Source organism: Amphiura filiformis, chromosome 19 (genome assembly GCF_039555335.1).
Source record: "Amphiura filiformis chromosome 19, Afil_fr2py, whole genome shotgun sequence".
Taxonomy (NCBI): domain Eukaryota; kingdom Metazoa; phylum Echinodermata; class Ophiuroidea; order Amphilepidida; family Amphiuridae; genus Amphiura; species Amphiura filiformis.
This window is the reverse complement of record NC_092646.1, coordinates 55,636,660-55,653,423: the sequence shown is the minus strand read 5'-3', so window position 1 is coordinate 55,653,423 and position 16,764 is coordinate 55,636,660. Positions and strand designations below refer to the sequence as shown.

Genomic DNA, 16,764 nt, shown 5'->3' with positions numbered 1-16,764 from the left:
CATATTTTGAGGGCATTACGGCAGTGGGGATGGGCACCCACGGCAAAATACCATGGGTGCTGTGGGTTAATTTGAGGGCTGATATGCGTAGTGATATGGTCAAATCAAACAGTGAAATCCAGTACAAGTAGGTATTTTTCTTGGATAGAACAGTCACAGGAGATGGCACTCACAGAATAGGAAATACTAATTTGAAAAGTGCCTAATCGAAGAAGACAATTTCGTCTCACCCCCATTCACTGCTTAGCACGAGCAGATATAGATAGTGTGTGTGCGATGTCTTGTGGTTCGGAAGTCGCATAAAGCTGTTGGTCCCGTGTACAGGAAGAGTCAAACCCTGTGCACATTAAGTGTCAGAGCTATTCGAAAAAAGAAGGGAACCATCCCGGGTCTGATATCTGCAATCAATCCTAGGTTCCAGAATCATGCATAGGCAAACTGTGCACGTAAAGCCTGTGCGTTGATACTCAATCAGTTGAGGTAAGCACATATGTGACCCGGCAGCACAAATGAGCCGTAAATTCCCTAAAGTGTATTCTGAGTTATGGTGTAAAATGTGTACGAAGGTCGTATTCATCGGTAACTTAAGCTGGCCCGACATCTGTCTCATAGTCAAAAACTAATCAATAATCCTATTGTTGAAGTGGATAATAAGCTTCTACCTTAGATGGCTATAGAACTTTTAATAGCTCTGGTCTTTGTTTGCTTTTGCTAAATCCTGTTCAAGTGGTGGGTTATACCAGGCATTGTATTTTGTACAGGTATGCATAACCAACAATTAACAATGAGAGAACTTTCTTAAACCTCGTTGACTTGGGGATGATTTGAAATGACCGCCAATTATAACTGTTTGATATTTATTGCCAGCAATGTGGACAAAGAGACACATGTAAAAACGTAAAAGCTATAATTTTGTTGGAGCAAAGTTTAACAAACCATAACCCCGCTTCTGAATATCGTTTGAAGTCAAAAGATATACCATTTTAAGTTTATGATGTTTATTTTTAAAACACAAAATAAAACAAAATTGACCGGGGGAAGAATTTACGGCTCATTCGCCGTGAACGGTCACATATATGGAAGGAAGGAAGGAAGGAAGTATAGTAATTTACCTGTATAAGTATCAGCATCTACTGTAACAAGCGGTTCTCTAGCATACGCAGGTCTGCTGCCCTCTCTCTCCCAAAGGTAATCAATGATATTTGTAAACACCTCATCTGGTTCATTGTTGTATTCAAATTCCTGGATCCACACCATGGTGAGGCGCTTGAATTCATAATGCTCAAAGGTTAAGTTATAGTGGAAATATTCATCTGAAAAAAATAAGTAGACTTAGGTAGCAAGCATATAAAATTAATCAAATTACAGCTAATAATAATATTACACTAAGGTAGCACGCAAAATACATATCAAAACCACAGAGCCAAAAAAGTAGTGTCTCTACAGAAAGAGAGCTACAATTATGGAAACAATTTTTGGGACACACTGTAAATTTTACTCCTTGTTTCCATCCCCAGTCACATAAATTTTGATGGACGTTTTTCAAATAATGTTCTACGAGTAGCTTCAACCCTCCTGTAAGCTATATCCCTCCCCTTCCCCCACCGATCAACATTGTTATGGGGGAAGGGGGATCGATTTCAGTGCATGGTTCTAAACTATCCCAAGACTTTTTTCCATGATTGTAACTTGGTATTTAAAGCAAACACTTACCTATAGACATGAGTCTGGGATCAAATCCAATCTTGGCTTCCACCGGCATGTATTCAAGCAGCCACTCAACAGGTGACGGTATCAGGATATCTGGCAGTTCTGTTGTGGAAACAAACAAACAAACATATTATAACAGACAAATAAATATAGAAATAATCAATGTGATATCATGTGCTGCTGGCAAACATAAAAACATCCTGCCTCTGAATCTAGAGACGAAAAATAGATTTAAAAAAGGTCCCCGAACAGGCAGGTATGTCCGGAGTTTACTCTGGTATATCTGCCTATGCATGTCATGTTTCCATTTGTAAATTCATGTTTAATTGTGCTAGTGTGTGATGCGTAATTCTTCTTTCCCCTGCATAAAAAAAGAATCCTTAAAATTGGTTTTAAATTTTGCCCAACTTTGAGAAATATTCACCAAATATGGTTGAAAATGCTAAATTTGTAAAAAATCATAAAAAAAGCACGATTTTCACCCAAATTTCAACCACTTTTTGTGAAGTTGGTCAAAATAAAAAATAAAAAAACATTTCCTATAAATTATATCCATGTCTATTTTTTTATTAATAAGAAAAATTAACTGAGGAGAATTTGTTTGTTATGTTGCCTAAACAATTTGTGTCAAAAATGTGTTGTGGGGTTTTTTTTGGGGGGGGGGGCATTTTCTCCAAAACTGAGCATTTTCACCAAAATTTGATGTCATAGATGAATTCGTCAAATGTTATGCATACTTTTATGTACTTTAGACCACCAATAATTTAGCAGTTATGAAGCCCAGAGTTTTCATAATTCCGGGGTTAAGACCAACCTTACATCTGCCAGATTCAGCAAAGCACCCACATATTTGTATTATGGATGCCTTTTCCACTTTGAAATTGGGCTACTTGCATCACCCTTAAAGGAAATCTGTACCATAAACTAATCAATGGCTATATAGTTGCAGTAATAATAAAAGCGACAAACAGTAAAAGTCCCACGCTTATATACGTCCAAATAAAGGAGAAATTCTTAATTCCTTACGACAATCAGCCGTCAGTTTGCAATCCATGGTGGCTGCCATATTGATACCGATGTATTTTTATTACGCTGTAACGGTACCCGATTTTGAAACCAGCGAAATCCGTACCACAAGCCTCGTCCCTCGTGAACTTTGGTGACACGAAACGAATCCTACCAAAGTTCAGGTCCAACATTCGTTCAAAAGAACACGCGACCATTTTTACCCATAAAAATACAGAAGAACATAAAAAAATGTATTTTAAGTAATATTTATGATCAACAATGTCTTTTGAGAACGAAAAGTGTAAAACAGCACTAAAAAACAAAATTCGCTGTGGGGGTCGCGAATGCCATAAAGCAACACACGCTCGCCGAAGGTAGCCGAGGGTCTGTGTGAAAGGTTACACTACCGCTTGTGGCAGAAAGGATTCGTAAGCAGCTATCATGGCGGCTTCCATGAATCGCAGAAACGAAGGATTAAAAGTGCTTTTTCTTTTTTAGGAATATTCCGAAATTCATATAGACTGTCTGGTATGTTTAATTTAGGGGTATATAACTATATTAGCCATTGATTAGTTTATGGTACAGATTTCCTTTAATCTGAAAACATTGTGGCTAATAGAGGTAGTCATTGTGACGTCAACGCTGCCATCTTGTGGGTACGGAGTGCCTTGTTGCTAAGATCACCGCGTTGACGCTTGACTGTCAGAGGTGCGTCACGCGCTGCGACTCCCGCGTAATCAGGGGCGTAATGTCTAGTGCATGACATGCAGAGTGGCAGTACAAGGCTGACAGCCTCTATAATTACCTGGATCATTTGGATCCCTTTCTTCATCAATGGTGCCTTCTTTCATCAGCTCCCAGTTGCAGTCAAGTTGCTGTTCTGCTTGGATCCAATATCTAGCATCAGTCCATATCATAGCCTTATCCAGAGTCACTATAGCTGTACCTACAATACAATTATTACAATGATTATCATTTGTGGTTGTCATACTGATGAACCCAAGATAATTAGCAACTGTCCATTTGTATTTTACTAACTGTATACCATTTTCACCCTGATGTGGCAGTAACATCAGTGCGATTTCATTAGGCGAACCTTCAAATCGCTAGCGTTCGCTCAAAGCGCTGGTGTACACATGCATACGTCACATAGATGCCTGAGCAAAAGAGCTGCTTCAATGCGTTGACATCACTGCCACATTAAGGTGAAAAATGGTATAGTCATGCACATTGCCAGTGATTTGTACTGGAAATTATCTAAGTTTACTGTACGTGTGTGTGTGCATTGATTTTACTAAATGTTTGAGAACCTACACTTGAAAGCATGTCATTTATAGAGGACCTACCCTCCTTTTGAGAACCTCAATCTGTGTCCTCAGAAGTAACCTACACTGTAAAATACACCTATAATCACATATATCATTGGTATTTTCACATACATGGTGTGTGTGAAAATTGTAAATTTATCCCAAAATAAACATTGGGCAAATGCTGAGTAGGGCGGTGAATTGTATTGGGCATATGTAATAAACTTGCCATTAATGTTCTGCAATTCATGTGTTTATTAAAAGTAAAATTTTGAAATTATTTCCAAAATATTAAAATGTTGTAAAATTATACTTCTCAAATTTGAAACGTTGCATGTCCTAAGAATGATGATGAGTTGCCATAAATGTCCTGGTAATAACTGTGTGTTTTTAACACACAGTCCTTGGAAAAATAGAACAGGAGATTGTGTGTTTGTTTACTATAAAACAAGTCCATTATTTCGTCTGTATCATCACAGTCGCTTATGTGAAAATGCGGGTGAATCCACAGTGATGCATGTTGAGATTTCATGAACATACCGTAAACGTTCGCCTAATGGTGCTATGGGCTCCCTTGACATAACTGGAATTTTAGACACAAACTAAAAGTGCCCTCCCCCAAAAAATTCCACCAGCAATTACGGGCATGTACCCTTAATTCTTGTTGGGATTTTTAGAGGATGGAGTTCTCTACTTGTCAGGGGTGTGATTGGTGCTTTTTGAAAAAAAACCCAAGGCAATGAAATTGCGAAGCGGAGCGAGCGAAGCGAGCTCTCGCCTGTTGCGGCCGGGGGTCCAGGGGCCCACTTAAGGGACCCTGGTGGGGACCAGGGGCAACGCCCCGGTAGGGGTCGAGGGGGCGAAGCCCCCCGAAGCCAGAGGGGTTTTACACACTTGAGCACCACTGGAGATGCAATTTCATGGGGTAAAATGCAAAAATGAGAAACTGTTAAAATACTTCACTTTATAGTATAAAAACATTTATTATCTGTGAATACATACTTCCAGTATCATATCATTCACATACACATGAGAAATTGCATCACCATTTTTGCACAGTACAGTGTGTCAATAAATCATCCAGTCAGGGTTCTAAGGAATTTTCATTTTAAAATTGGAGATTTTCTCATATCTGGAAACTGAAAATTCCGGAAATGTGACATCTCTGTTAACCATTTAGCTCTTGGTCCAGGACCACTCCAAAAGCGACAAAAAAAATTTTTAAAAAATGTTTTTTTTGTTTTTTTGAAAATCCGAAAAAAAAATTTAATCCCAAAAATCCGGAAATCCGGAAAAATCCGGAAAAATCACACCCCTGATTTGTACACGAAATTTACCTGAAGGCAAAGGTGCCCATGTGCGCCATTAGGCGAACATTTACGATATTGTGACATACAAGGTTTCAAATTTAGAGTCCTGGGAAAGGTGATAATATGCAAGTTAAGTTTGTTCGACTTATAATTGGCGAAAATGATTCAGTTTTTGTACTGCATGTCAATTTATTCCTAACTCACGCTCACATAAAGCAAGCGCCACAGAGAGTACAGAGTACAGAGAGGCAACGCATCTAGGGTAAGTGGCAAGTGCTGCACCCAACTGCATGCACACCATTCTATATTAATGTACACGATGTTATGAGTTATTTTTTTTCGCCAATTATAAGCCAAAAAAACTTTAGGTGTGGGTGGGTGTGTCGCTAGGATCTCACTCATCCCTCTCACCACAGTTCTAACCCCAATATATGTTTCTACATTCAACTTAATGACCTTTGACTGCATTGTGTGCAAAAACTCATAGTCCACAACTTGAGGTCAAATTTCAATGTTGAATGTGGGTTTTAAATGAATTGTGCTGCTGAATTGAGACCATTTTTGGTCCCTAGTGTGCATGGTGTGTGTGTTGGTGTGAAGAATCTCTTACCATATGCACCCCTAAATCCAGACATAAATTCTTGTCTTCTATCCCTCAATGGAGGCACTTCACTCTGAAAAAAAAAATTGAATTAAATCGGCTGTATTCCATAGTGGCGTATAGTGATTTTCGGTCATTTTTTTGAAAATTGGCACATATGTTTTTAATGATGTTCTCTTTCATTTTTTCTAAGTCTCATCAGTCATAATTAGCTAATTAATTAGTAATTAATTAATTAAATGTATGATATAGTTACAAAGTGACATTTTTGTATTCCATAGTATACAAATATTTACTGCTCATGAGGATCTGGTGGAATCTATTGTCCCGAGGTGAACTGGAGACCGTGAGCCTACTATTTCCCGAGACCGCCAGGTCGAGGGAAATAGTAGGCTCACGGTCTCCAGTTCACCGAGGGGACCAATAGATTCCACCAGATCCCTAATTTAGAGCAGTAAATATTTGTTTTATATCCTTCATTAATATATTCTTTGTTCATTAATTGGTTAAATAATAGAAAGGCCTTTATCATAGACATAGGCCTAGGCATAAATGTAGGCTAAGCCCTAGCATAATCAAGGCTAGGCTAGGCTTGCCGTGCTTTGTTTTGATTGAATACACGTAGGCCTACATGCACAAAGCACGCACACAATTGAGTGGCTATAAAGCTTACCGTCGTAATGTTTTAACCTCTACAATACCGCCGTGAAACGAGTAACCATGTTCTCTGTTATTTCGCCGTCAATATTAAGATATTGTTCCTGATGTAACTCAGATTATGTCATTAAACTGCCGTATTTTAGCTGCACTTCTGTGCTGCTGCTTGTGTACTTCGCAAGACAACACGACTTGCTGCACATTAATACCCCAGAACCGGTAGCGATATCCCGCGTATGTGGCGAGTTGCACCGACCGCTAGGAACTGCGACGCGGCCATGAGGTCATACGCGCTCAGAGGGAGTATAGCAAAAAATATATCCCGGGGAAATAGCACTTTGAGTCGGCTTTTTAACTGCTTTGCAAAATAGCAAAACTATTTTTGGTCACATGATACTCGTTTAACCAATTAATGAACGAGAATATATTAATGAAGGATATAATGGCGTATTGACCATACGCCACTTTTTATACACATCTTATAATTACGAAATATCGGCAAAATGAAAACATCGATGTCATAGTGGCGTCTGGCGTGATCGGACCTATACGCCACTATGGAATACTGAACGACGAAAAGTAACGCCATAGGGATTACACGGCGACCGAGGTGGCGTGCGGTTAACGTTAGGTTAGGGTATTGCGTTTTGTTCGTTTTCCATAGTGACGTACAGTTTTATTTTCAGTTTGCCAGCAATAGTATGTATTTATTTCTTTTGAAAAATATAAACAATAAAATCTATTTAGTTTACTACAGAAATTTCACATCATTTACAAAATATAATGAATGTCTGATTTACACAACTCGATTTTAAATTGGCATTTCTTCAAACCCGATTTTCTCGAAAAGTTGTTTATTCGTGGCGCCCCACTATACGCCACTATGGAATACGGACGACGAATTCATCACTAAGGCTAATGAAAGTTGATTCCAAGTTTTCCATCACCCTGCTCGCATCACTTTTATCATTTTGGCTAAAACTTATTTTCATGAAAAGACAATTTCTACAGAAATAATCAAAATAGACAAAAAAGTCTCAAAGTGTCAGACATGCCTTACTGACAATTTCACCAGTTTGACTTAGTTGTAGGGGTAGAGGAGGTTGTCAATAATGGAAATTCCCTAATCATGTTCCTGGTGATTACAAAAAAAAAATCATTTTGATAAAAACATACTCAAATCTTGCAAATCAATGTTGCAAAATGTCTGTAAAACTTGTCAGCGTTTACACGCTAGCTTCCTTTATAATACTTTCAGTTTGCTAACATACCCCACTTATCGTTGATCCCATAGGCTACAGTCTACCTTCCTGGTATGATACATGAAGTTTCCATCTATGGTATGATACATGAAGTTTCCATCCAGGTATCCACATAGATTGTCTGACCCCCATTACATAAACCTCATCTTCTTTCTCCCATACAACCCCACTAATTCCCACCCATCATGACATCTGAACCCCAATAGATAACTTACCAGATGCGGGTCTGTATTGGATATAATGTAAGCGTCTAAATCCCATCTTCTTTCTCGCATCCGATCCCGCAGTAATTTTAACCTCTCCTCGGTTCTGATGACTGTTGGTGGCAAGTACTGAATTCAAAACGGACAAATTTCCTCTCGGCTGTTAATATTGCAAATAATTATTTAAATGATACAGGGTGGCCTGTATTGACCGGTTATTCCCGATGGTGCTCCTGTAGAAAGGAGGAATTTACGCCTACTAATACTCCAAGATGGCGCCTCGTATCGAATATTGCGGTAAATAACTAAATACTATGGAATTCGGGACGTTTTGTAAGTGCATATTAAGCAAGAATATGATTTACTTCTAGAAATTCTACCATAAATAGGCAATGAACTGGATGGAAGTTTGAGTCATAATAGGTTTTGTCCATGCAATTTAGCGATCGTCACTAATGACTGATGCATTTTTAAGCTTACTCACATGATATTGCATGGAAATTTTTGCATTTTTGTCCATTTTTCATTGAAAAAATGGGGAGGTGGCGTACATGAGAGAGGGGGCGTTTAATACAAACAATACGGTATATTGTATGGTCATGCAAATGAACAATTCTGAAATTTGTAAAGAAATTTTGGAAATTGTTATCTGCAGGTGACAAATGTGTGGAGTGGGTTAAAAAAGACCCCCCGTAGAGCCTGTACTTACAGTTGGTGATGTTTCACAGTTGCGTATATCATGTGCTGCCCTCTTGGTTCTATGCAGACTGCGTTTGAAACGCTTTGGTTCTTTTCTGGCTTCTGGAGTTGCTGACACTAGGAGTGATTCTGCAATGAGATTTTAAAATTAGTTTCTTGTTATCTTAAATATAGCGGATAGTGACGGGTACCGGGGTTGTAGCTACAGTGGGCGGTGGTGGGCAGCAGAGCCACTCAGTTTTGGAGCCCACCACTCATCTGCAATTTAAGCACAGGAGCCCACCACTCAGAGACCAAAATTGAACAATTTTATTGAATTAGTCAAGAATTTGATCAATATTGACAACAAATTGCTAAATATGCACAATTTTCATCAAATAAGCGCAGTTGGAATCTGCATGTTCGACAAAAGCAACAGCACCCTCTGCTTTCTCCGCCGCAATGTGAGGGAATGTCCCCTTTCTTAAGGGTACACAATGTATTGTTGGTTGAAGCAGCCAAAAAGAAATTGATTTTCATTATCAAAATCAATATATTATTGAAAAATAACACTTTGATGTTTTGCAATAGTTCATTAAATCATACTTTGAAAACTTGCTTGATTTATTGTTGAAAAACTAATTAATGAGTACCGGTATGTACATTTTACATTAGGTGTTGTTGTTTCAGCCCTCTAGTTTAGGCCCTACAACATACTCAAGAACCACATGACCTACAAAACTATCTGTGATATTTGAATTCTTCTACACACTCGCTATGAAAATTGAAATGATCAATGCAATTTTTGCCAAAGCTCACTAGCATTCACAAGATCGCAACAGTTTCAAATAGTTGGTTGCTAACCTTAAGATCAAGGAATCTAGGCTTACAAGACAAACATCGAAAATGTCACATTTTTCAGTCAAGGTAATGAATACTTCTTCCGTATCGCTGTTTAGCCAGCAGACATTGAATGTCATGAAAAACATGAATATGCATTATATCTCTACCCCCTGTAAGGTCAAGCACTTTGTGTCAATTCCAACCACTCCGATGTACCGATTGAGACCATGTGATACTTGATGAGCAGCTTGACATCATGATACGCATGCGTGATAGTGATCTAAAGTTGTGAATCTGAGGTGCAGGAGCTGCCATTTTGGTATTTGAGGTGTGGAACCAGACATGACCAAAGGGTTGGGGATCACATTTTTTTACTATCACTAAATGTTTCGGAATTGAGGTCCGCTAAAAAGAAGACCATTTCTGGGACTGTAATTGGTGTACATGTCACATTTTGAATAGGGAGTGAGAAGTGACCAAATTGGCTGTCAGCACAAGTGTTGGGTCTCTCACAAGTTCCAACAGGTGCTGAGTATAGTGTTTTTATGTGTTTAATGTGCACTAGTTCCAATAATTGGAACTCACAGGCTCTGACCTAGACTGCCTAACTGGCCTGTATCTCGTTTCGGCCAAAGTACGTCTGTAATACATACCTGTTTTTAATGACTTTGCAACAATGTTTCTATTGTCAGCAATAACAGCTTGCATTCACACTTTTGAGTTTATATGGTGAATTTTCGTACACATCATAAATAAGTGAAATCAGAATATCCTGAAAGGAATTTAGGTAACTAATTCAACGACACTGACCTCAAGAACAGCTAATGTTTTCATGTAAACATGGCGTCATTAGACATTTTAGCCTACGTTTCAGATCCTACTATCGGATCGTTGAAACAACGAAACCTCAATCCCGGCCTCATTCACGAATTCACTCACCTTCCTACACCACCAGTTGAAATAAAACTCAAACATCCCGTGTTATTCCTCAAAACTACATGCACCTTCATTAATAAAAATTGAAATCCTAGTAGAAATCCGTTATCGAAAATTGTTTGATATAAAACGTCACCAAAAGTAATTTTTCTGAAGAGTAGATACCGCGTGTCAAAATGGCGGCCGCAGTCGCATCCCCCCCGCATTGTACGTGTACCCAGGTCACGGTATGTCTACGTGACGAACAGTCAAGGTCAGAGAACAGCGCAACCTGTCTGCTGTCATGACGTAATATAATGGCTCCGCCCAATGAACGGCGCTGTCAATCATCCTTATTGCCTTTGTCGAACAGACTTTTACGCAGGTAAGAGCTCACGCTGTCCTCACTTTTAGGATCGACGAGCGTCAGGCCGACACAATCTGGTTGTGTAGGAGACTATCATCGTGATGCCCACGTTGGAACCATTGGATTACGAAGAAATATTCATACCAGGACTGAAGCAAATGTGGCCATTTCTATGTTTGTACCGGGCAAGTACCGGACATTTTTCAACACGGAGCTAGCGGAAAATACTGCAAATTCGTCCAAGGTAAGCAAAGGGCTGGGGATCGCATTTTTAACTTTGACTAAACTGTTTCGAGTTAAGGCACGCTAAAAGTAGACCATTTCGGGGCTGTATTTGGTGTACATGTGACGCTTTTGAAAGTATACCGCTGAATCATGTACCAATACACAAGGTATTGGTACATGAGATCAGGTATAGCTCTGACCGTGAGTACCAAGGAGCTATACATGTATGTGTATGTATGATGTGCTATCCAGGAAGAAGCACACAACGACAAAAAGACTTGTGATATTGCTATACTTGATTTTAGCAAAGCATTCGATGTAGTTCCGCACCGTAGGCTATTACAGAAGCTAAACTACTAAATAAAACGCTCAACTGGATTGAATCTTTTCTCACAAACCATCACCAAAGGACTGTTGTGAATGGGAAAACATCAGATTGGATGCCTTTATTGAGTGGTATCCCACAAGGCACAGTATACTATTGAGGCCTCATCTGTTCATACTCTTTATTAATGACATCACGGACTCCGTAAAAGTGACGGCAAGATTATTCGCTGATGATTGCATTATCTACCGTACCATCTCAGACCAGAAGGATGAAGAGTCTCTTCAACAAGACCTGAATAGCTTGGTAAATTGGGCTGATAAATGGGGCATGAAGTTCAATGCCGCAAAATGCAATGTCATGAGAATATCAAGACAAAGAACTCCAGGGAGTGCAAACTACACCATGATGGGGGAACATCTTCAAGAAGTTACAAATCATCAGTATTTAGGCATGCATATTGAAAACAATCTCAAGTGGAACAAGCAGACAAAACATGCTTCTACTAAGGCAACAAAAATGCTCAATTTCATCAGGAGGAACTTTTATAACTGCTCCAAAGGTGTTAAAGAGAAGCTGTATCTAACCTTGGTTAGGCCACACCTCGAGTATGCCTCGATAGCATGTAATCCAGTCACAAAAGAAAACACAAAACTCCTCGAAATGGTGCAAAGATGCTCTGCACGCTTTGTCTTAGGAGACTATGAAATCAAGTGTGAACAATATGCTTCAAACCTTAAATTGGAACACTTTGGAGCAGAGACGTGAAAAGCAACGTTTATGTGCTTTTCACAAAATAATTCATGGTGGATTTGAGCTTGAATTGAATAGATACACCACCAAGAAAGTTTACAGACCAAGACATACGCACAACCAACAATACCAGAGCAACTCTAATTTCATTACAACAAGCCAGTTCGCTACATCATTTTTCCCCCTTACAATTTAATCTTGGAACAAATTACCCCAATCGACTGTAGACATCAAAACAACTGAACAAGTGGAGCAGATCTCAACGACGACGACCAGAAGTAAACATTAACGTCCCACACTCTCGTCAGCCCTGTGTTACACTTCCACGAGGAGGTCTACGGGGAGAATTTCTAAAAGGTACAAGGTAATAATTTGATAAGCTTACTTATCATGCACACACATGAATGCATGCAAATTGTTCATGAATCATGTGCTGACTGCTGTCATGACGTTTTAAATAATTTTACGAACTCTTACCAATCACAAGAATAACTGCGATGAGCGCTACACACGCTCTCATGGACGGCATATTTCTGGTAATCAAGTCAAGCCTTCTAATAGCTGGAAAAACATGAAAATTGTCTGTCAAATTCAGCTTTGTTTACACTGCAGATTGCGACTGGTACAGCCCGGGCGTCGGTTGAGTACTTCCGGTTTCGAAATAATTAGCCTAACTTTCTTACGCGTATGAGCAGATTGGTATTACTGCGTAAAGCGTAACGTATCATGGACTACTCCTACATTCCGTTGTTTCTAGTCATCATCATGATCATACGCCATGCATCCATCTCTCCGATGAGTTGCTATCTACTGAAGATAGTAAAAGACTTTTGGAGCTTTTGGACCAACTGATGGCCCGGGACATGATAGGCATACCCTTTCTTTTAACATGTCTTACCTCTTCGTCTCTTTCTTTATTTGGCTTTATTTTCCTAGTGTTTTCGTTAGCTTTAAAGCCATAATATACGATCTTATAATATGAAATTGGTTAATTTTTTTCAAACCTGATTTTTTTGGCACTATAGGGCCTATTTTATATTTGTCAATGTTTACAATATGTCCCAACTTGCACCTAAATGGAATCGGCCAAATTTGTTGTCTTTGTAGGTCAACAGAGCAAAGTTCGACATATTATCATAATTTAAAAATCATGATAATATCATAATAATTATGTCCTCCCATAGAACTGCGTGTTAAATTGCCAAAATAATCAGTGGGGTTTCTTTCACTCAAGTAAACCGGTACTTTGTTATTTCAACTTATGGACAGCAACCCTTCCCGGCAGTTAATACTAATATTATTTCAACATTTTGAATAAAGAATAACAAAATTAAAATTTGACGGAAATCGTACATTAAGGCTTTAATCATTAACTTTAAAACAAAACAAAAAAAATTTCAATCGGCTTTTGAAGATAGGCGCGCGTTATACATGCTCTTTCATTTCTGGATGACACTTTTGACACGCCCCATCGTTTTAATTCTTTCGTAACGTACACAAAAGAATTTTGTCATGAATTTCACAGTTCTCATCTTCTCTGCATACCTTTTTAGGCCAAGTAAAAATAAAAATCATGTTTCCCGTCCGGGTTTTTAAAAATTAGGAGGATGAGGGGCATTTTATTTTCTATTTTTATTGGAAAACGACGCTAAATACCTGTATTTGGCACCATATGTTGGGTATCGGACATGCAGATTGATATCTGAGAAAAAGGAGGAGGCCCTTTTTATTTTATTGTTTTGAGAGGTAGGCCCCTCTTACTTAGTGATCAAAAAACTCTTCTTAAATGATGTATTATGCATTTACAACCCCGTAAAAGTTCCAACTTCTGAAACATCTTTTTCAACAAGTTACAACTGAACGTTGACAAAATAAAAAGAAATTTGAAAAATCTTCAAATAAGGAGGAGGCCTCGAGGGCGAGGACGAGAAACATGTATATTTTTTACTTATCCTATTTGTGATGGCAAGCCTCCGGCCCGGGGTGGGGGGGGTCTTCGAAAAAAAACACTTACGGGGATGTGCCACCATAGGTATTAGAGGAAATTTTCCTCTAATACCTCGTATGCTGACTTTCTCTATACCTACTTTTTGCTGTTTTTGCCACCAATCAGTATATACCAATTTTTCACAAAAAGCACCCTAATATGCCTCAATTCAATTGGGCGCATTAGTCTCCACTGAAAACCCACCCATCGATATACCAAAATTGCTGAAAAGGTACCCGAAAACCGTGGCACATCCCCGTATACCCAGGTATAACCAGGGATCGAGAACCCCCTCCGGCCTCCGGTCCAGAAAAAAACACGCAATGACTCTTCATGTCCGAAACATGTAACAGTGTTAAACCACACTGCCAAAGCACCATGGTTCAGCTATGGTGCAGTTAGTGCCAGTTTACCGCTCTAGTTTATTCTATACCTGACTTTCTCTATACCTACTTTTTGCTGTTTTTGCCACCCATCAGTATACCAATTTTTAACCAAAAAAAACACCCAAAAATCACTCAAATATGTCCTAATTGGGCGCTTTTAGGGTCATACTCCACTGAAAACCCACCCAGTACCCATCGATATACCAAAATTGCTGAAAAGCATACTGCAGTTACTGTCCGTTTTCCTATACACAATACACAGTGCTCTCACCATTGACGCGTGACCTCTACACTGTACAAATGATGTATGTTGGAAGAATGGACACTTGCCTAGTTAACATCACTGTGTGAAAAATAACCAGCCAATATTTAATTTATTCTCCAAAACTTCTAGCAAATATGTTTCTCTAACATGACCTAAAATTACAGGTTAGATGTTCAGAAATGGTCGCACTTTTGTAAAATATGAGTGAGGGCAAAGCATAGCTAGCTCATAGCTAGCCAACTCCCCGTGTTAATTGAATGGAGATTTGACCGAAAATATTGAGCTATATTGGTAACGGACCGCTCCGTTCTGAAGGATGCCACAAAACACTACAAGCTACGTTTAAACTATTCTAAATAGGTTCTAGAAAATATAGTTTTGTAACATGTCCTAAATTTTTAGCTAATTTAGATGTTTGGAGAGGGTCGCACTTTTGTGTTTTAGGAAGGATATGTAAACGACAGATAACACCAAAAATATGAAGAAATTATTTCCAAACCGTGTTAAGTCAACAATCATTATGTTGCTCATTTTGAAGAATGCTGGTTAACAAAAAGCAGGTCTTTGTCTCATTTCGTGAACAAAGGTACACACACCATTGTTTCCTTCGTTTCCTTTATAATCGGTTACCCAACTGAAGCTATAATACCAGCTTTATTGCGATGTCGCACATTGAAAACAGACACTTGTGCACAACCAGAGAAGATCTGATTTAATCAGTTGAGCTGCTTCAATGAGTGTTATCTTGGTTTAATAGCTTTTAATGGGGTTTAAGTCCTGCAAAGGTCGAGCTGAATTCTACTGTAGACATGACTACATCATGGGTACCCAAAACCGTGGCACATCCCCGTATACCCTCAACCAGGGATCGAGAACCCCCTCCGGCCTCCGGTCCAGAAAAAACACGCAATGACTCTTCATGTCCGAAACAGCTCGGATCACCCCCAGAAGATTTTCACAGGATTATACATTCACATTATAGAAAGGATGGAATTATAACTCTCATTTTTGAGATTCGTGTTCAAGTTCGAGATTGAAAAAAATAGGAATTTCTAAGGGAACGTCTCGCAGATCTACTCACAGACCCGGGGGGTACTCAGTACAAATGACCATACGGGGACGTGCCGCAAACATGAGTAGCATTTTCAACCTTCTGGTATATCAATGACCCCTTTTTCAAAGCCTATTTTGGTATATTTTCTCAATTTTTTCTGAAAACAGCCCAATTTTTCCTTAATCTAGCCAACATTTTGGGAAAATTTGTAAAAACTAAGACAATTTTGGGTAAATTGGCCCGAAAATTTTTACTTTTGGTATATCAATGGGTCCAAATTTCTTGAAAAATTGGTATATTTATGGGTCTACTTCCAAAAAAAAAAAGTCCTTTCGTTAGAAGGCTAATCCCCTCCCCATCCCCTCTAACGTAAGTGTCAAATATCGACAATTCCAACCCGTATTCACTGGGCACAGGGCCGTCGCGTCGCTATGGTCGATGGGGTTGTGGAAGGGTGCGACATAACTTGCTAAGAAACAATACTTCTATTTTATTTTGAAATATATTTCTTCATAAAAAATTAGGACTTGCTGGATTTTCAAATAAAAAAGAATCAAAGTGCGGTATAGGGCCTACAGATGCTTTAAAAATTACTTTGCAAGTTACATGTTGCGAGTACTGCACTCTATAATTATTTGAAATCATTTTGAAGCAACCACTCTAAAATGTCAATATCGTACTTAAGAAAATACTAAAATTTTACAATTATAAATTAAATCCTTAAAAAAGATCAACTTTGACCGATGTTTTAACTATTTCTTTACAATCGGCCTTTTTCACCCTCCCTCCCTCCCTAACGAAAGCACTTTTGTTTATAGGGCTTCATCGAACTTTTGGGTTGTTCTAGTGGCGTAGCCAGGGGGGCAGCTGCCCCCCCGGAGCTGCCCACCAGTGAAAAGTCTTGCCCC

At 38.9% G+C, this 16,764-nt stretch overlaps 1 protein-coding gene across 2 annotated transcripts in view; it reads right to left on the bottom strand.

The window, feature by feature from the left end:
• The window catches only part of LOC140141521 (xaa-Pro aminopeptidase 2-like), a 57,498-nt gene extending 44,695 nt beyond the window's left edge, over nt 1-12,803 (bottom strand). For both annotated transcript variants that reach the window (XM_072163405.1, XM_072163406.1), the window contains exons 1-7: nt 12,642-12,803; nt 8,768-8,886; nt 8,071-8,187; nt 5,946-6,009; nt 3,524-3,664; nt 1,714-1,812; nt 1,113-1,313 (exon numbers count right to left, since the gene is read on the bottom strand). In XM_072163405.1, the coding sequence (XP_072019506.1) occupies nt 1,113-1,313; nt 1,714-1,812; nt 3,524-3,664; nt 5,946-6,009; nt 8,071-8,187; nt 8,768-8,886; nt 12,642-12,693 (793 nt within the window). In that variant the 5' untranslated portion in view covers nt 12,694-12,803. The remainder of the gene's footprint in view (nt 1-1,112; nt 1,314-1,713; nt 1,813-3,523; nt 3,665-5,945; nt 6,010-8,070; nt 8,188-8,767; nt 8,887-12,641) is intronic.
• Between the last annotated feature and the right edge of the window lie 3,961 nt (nt 12,804-16,764).